At 36.9% G+C, this 4,189-nt stretch overlaps 1 protein-coding gene across 1 annotated transcript; it reads left to right on the forward strand.

Annotated features, from left to right (window-relative positions):
• The first annotated feature begins 1,366 nt into the window (after window positions 1–1,366).
• Window positions 1,367–2,333, forward strand: T2R39 (bitter taste receptor Modo-T2R39). The gene is given in 2 exon segments (NM_001039874.1): window positions 1,367–1,550; window positions 1,552–2,333. Coding segments are annotated over 2 exon segments (966 nt in total).
• The last annotated feature ends 1,856 nt before the right edge of the window (window positions 2,334–4,189 follow it).

A 4,189-nucleotide genomic window follows, 5' to 3' on the forward strand; every position in this document is an offset into this window, starting at 1 on the left:
ATCTAAATGGGAATGCTGATTGACAATCAAAATTTGACTGAAGAGATTTCCTAACTCTATCCTACCAACAGGAAGAAGTGAATTTAAAGATGTTTGAGTCTCTAAATATCTGAATGTGTGTTCTCTGTAAAAGATCTTGGGCCCTGAAGACCAAGGTCTTAAATGATAGAGCTCTCTTCTCTAAAGAAATAAAGCTGTTTTTCTCTAGTCCTACAACTGGGCATCGGAGGACCCAATATTCTTAAAAGAATTTGTCTCAAAGAGTGATGACAAAGCTCATTCTTCCTCTTCTCGTGAAGAGAGAAGACTCCATCTAAGGACTCCAAATGAAGACTGGTAGACAGGAGCAAAGAAAGGTAAGGTACAGCAGATGCAATGGAGAGTAGAGATTCACATCTATACCACATCTATTGGGAATAGGCCAAGAAGAAGAAAGTAGCACAGTGATATCAGAAGAAGAAATTGGCAATCCCAACATTAATCCTTCACATATATCCTCTGACCACGTTTCATAATTTGTGACCTCACATGTATATACCAAGTCCGTATAGTTGGCCCATGTGTGTGCTTCCTATGAATGATCTCTGTGTGTTCACTTATCCACTCATCCACAGATGAAAGGTACCCTAGGATAATGGAAGAATTTCTATGACTACTTTTCTTACTTTGCTATTTCATTAAGTAACTTTATTTTAATTAATTGCATCCATGATTTACTATCAATAAGAACTCAAGAGCTGTGGTTTTGAATACAGAACTGCAGAATACCAGAGGTACCTTTTCATATCAGAGGTAGCCTCTTGGGGGGGAGGGGTATTATCTTCATGTAAATAAAGATGACCCCCAAATGCTGCACAAAGCACTTTACAAATTAAAACTATCATATGATTATTATTATAATATGCAAAAGATTTGAGCTTTAAAAAGTCCAAACTGTTGATCATAGGAGAAATTCTTCTATTCTGGATCTTCTTCAGTAATTGTCAGTGTCTACCTCTTTAGGCAACTCTCTGTCATCACAGAGAAGAAATTGTTCCTGGAACCACCAAAGGACAATTATTTCAAAGCAGGATCATCAAGTTTGAAAGAAGAAAGTAAGATAGTTCAACTCTGCCTAAATCCTTTTCAGAATCCCCTAGCTGGTCTAATGCCAACATGTCTTAAAATAGAGAGATGCCTAGGAATCAAATCCTTCAATCATTTGCATCACTAAGCTCAGAGCTAAGAATCCTGAAATAAACAAATCATGGTGAATTTAGAAATGCTACATCAACTGCTTCCTATGAGATAAATTCTAGGAGCTACTAGGGATCTGCCAGTCAGGTGCCTAAACAACATATTTCCTCCAGAAATCAAAAATCTGAGAATGTGTGAAATCTGCAGCTCCCCAGAAGAGAAGCCCTCAATGTTTGTTATTATCATATCTTTCACTATTTCAGGAACAGAGTGCATCATTGGCATTACTGGGAATGGTTTCATTATGGCTATCAATGGGACTGAGTGGGTTCAGAACAGAAAGTTCTCCACAAGTGGTAGGATTTTGTTTTTCCTGTTTGTCTAGAATTGCTCTCCAGACCCGCATGATGATAGAAAACTTTGCCTCTTTAATATTCCTATCTTTTTACAAAGAAGACACTATCTATGAACTATTCAGAGTCATTTTCATGTTCTTGACTTTTTGCAGCCTCTGGTTTGCTACTTGGCTTAGCATTTTCTATTTTGTAAAGATTGCTAATTTCAACAACCCCCTGTTCCTCAAACTAAAGTGGAGAATCACCAGATTGATGCCCTGGCTATTGTTGTCATCAGTGATCATTTCTTTCTGCAACAGTGTCCTCTTTTCTCTGCATGTTTACAATGCATCCTGCAGTGACTTAATCCTCAATCCATTCTCCAACTCCACAAAGAAGAAATACAACATTAATACCAATATGATTAACTTGGTTGTTATCTACAATGTAGGAATGTTCATCCCTCTCATCATGTTCATCCTTGCAGCCCTCTCATTGATCATTTCTCTCAAAAGACACACCCTGCAGATGGAGATTAATACCATAGGCTCCAGGAATCCCAGTATGGAGGCTCACATGGGAGCCATCAAAGCCATAAGTTCTTTCCTCATTCTCTACATTTTCAATTTTGTTGCTTTGCTCCTCTTCATGTCTAACATTTTTGATGAAAACAGTTTCTGGAATATATCCTGCAAAATCATTATGGCTGCCTATCCTTCTGGTCACTCAATATTATTAATCTTGGGCAATCCCAAACTAAGGAATGCATGAGGAACGTTTCAGCACCAAATGAAATTCTGCCTAAAAGGGAGGACTTCCTAATTGGGAACTGAGAATCTGTGCCATATGGGGATTACGTTTTGTCTTTTCCTTATACACCTTTGTCCACCCATCTCTTTCCCCAATCCAGAAAACCCTCAACTCTTCTCTCCAAATTTGTTCTTGTTATGCAGCTGGACCCTGTCAGGAAAGTGGAGATAGGTTTTACACCTGAGGCTATGGTCTTGCCTCCTGAGACACCATTCTGAGTCATCACTAGCATTAAGTTCTCTCTTCCCTTCCCTGCTCTAGCTTAAGGTAGGCTCTGGAACTTAGATTTTTGTTTTCTCTTTCCAACAACACTGCACTGGTCCCATCTCCTACAGACGAAGATCTGAATAACTTAATGGGAGATGTTCTTACCAGGAAGGTCATATTATATATGATAAGCACATTATGATTACTGAGCCGAAACAGAGGTGATGCATTTTATCTCCATTCTATAAAGGGACCCACCTATAATCAAAAGGCTTAAAAATGGGCTTATACATCCATACAGAACAATCCTTGTATTTGTTGTCCTTTCCTTTCAATTAAATGCACACATAAGGTTCCTATGATGTGATTTTCTGACTAAAAATGTAGTCAAGTCAAATAGAAAGGTACATTCATCTAATGTATCTTGGATTAAAATACTATTTAAACATGATTTTTCTGGGTCATACACATTGTTCCTGATGAGCACAAAGAGATATAAGAAAGTCGAAATAAATTGATAGGAAATTCCAAGAATGTGGTGTTTGGACTTTGCCTCAGGCACTTCCTCTTCCCTTAGTATTAAATGACTTCTGTAGCTTATATAATTAGTGTTCTGTAGTGAATGAGAATGGATTGGGAAAGGAAAGAAAATCTAGGTTTTCCCATCGTCTTGGAGGAGAGAGCTAGAAGAAAAGGGGCTATAAGTCATAGCTATATGACTTGAAGAAACAAAATAAGCCCTTCTGATGGGGGAACAGTACAAGGCAATCCCACCTGAGCTAGGTAGCTTAGCAGAAAACTAGGTGGCATAAAGGTTAAAAGGCCAGAATTGAAGTCAAGAATTTGAGTTTAAATCTTGTCTTAGACTTTTAATAGTCCTGTGACCTTAAACAAGGTCACTAAACCTGCCTCACTTTCCTCATCTATAAAATGGAATTAATAGCACCTACCTCATAGAATCATTGTGAGATCAAATGAAATAACATATATAAAGCACCTTTTAAATCCTAAAGTACCTATATTAATGCTATCTGTTATTATTATGCATAAATATTACTGCCAGGTTAAGACTGTTTGCATACTCTGAAGAAATATAGCCATAAAACCAGGTGAGTGTTTTAACAAGGCAGTGCTGGAGCTGCTTCTAACTAGCTTATTGAGAAAGTCAACTTAATTTTCAGTATGAGGATTTATACCTCAGAAATCAACAATTACTATAAATCAAACTTGATTTATTATTTTGATGACTTAGATTAAGAAAGTATTAATAACACAGATTTATTTTTAAAGTGTGTGTGTATATATTTTTCCCAGAAAGTTCAGCTGTTAAACATTTACTAACACACTCCTATATTACTCTATAAACAGCAGGCTTGCAACAGAAGGCACAGGGAATTAGATAACAGCTAGCCTGGAGGCCTAGTGATTCTAGAATGATAATAATAATAACAACAAAAACAATAATAATGGGAGTTAGGAGATTTGAAAATTAGATTAGACATAGTCTTCCCTTCATTCAGATTCCAATCTAGCACAAAGATGGTGGAGACATGGTAATATGCACAAATAACTATAATTCAAAGTAAGGCATAAGAGCATTAGCTTAGAGTCAACAATGATAACAACAAAAATAATAACTGGCATTTATTAGAGCTTTACAA

This window comes from Monodelphis domestica, chromosome 5 (genome assembly GCF_027887165.1).
Source record: "Monodelphis domestica isolate mMonDom1 chromosome 5, mMonDom1.pri, whole genome shotgun sequence".
Lineage (NCBI taxonomy): Eukaryota > Metazoa > Chordata > Mammalia > Didelphimorphia > Didelphidae > Monodelphis > Monodelphis domestica.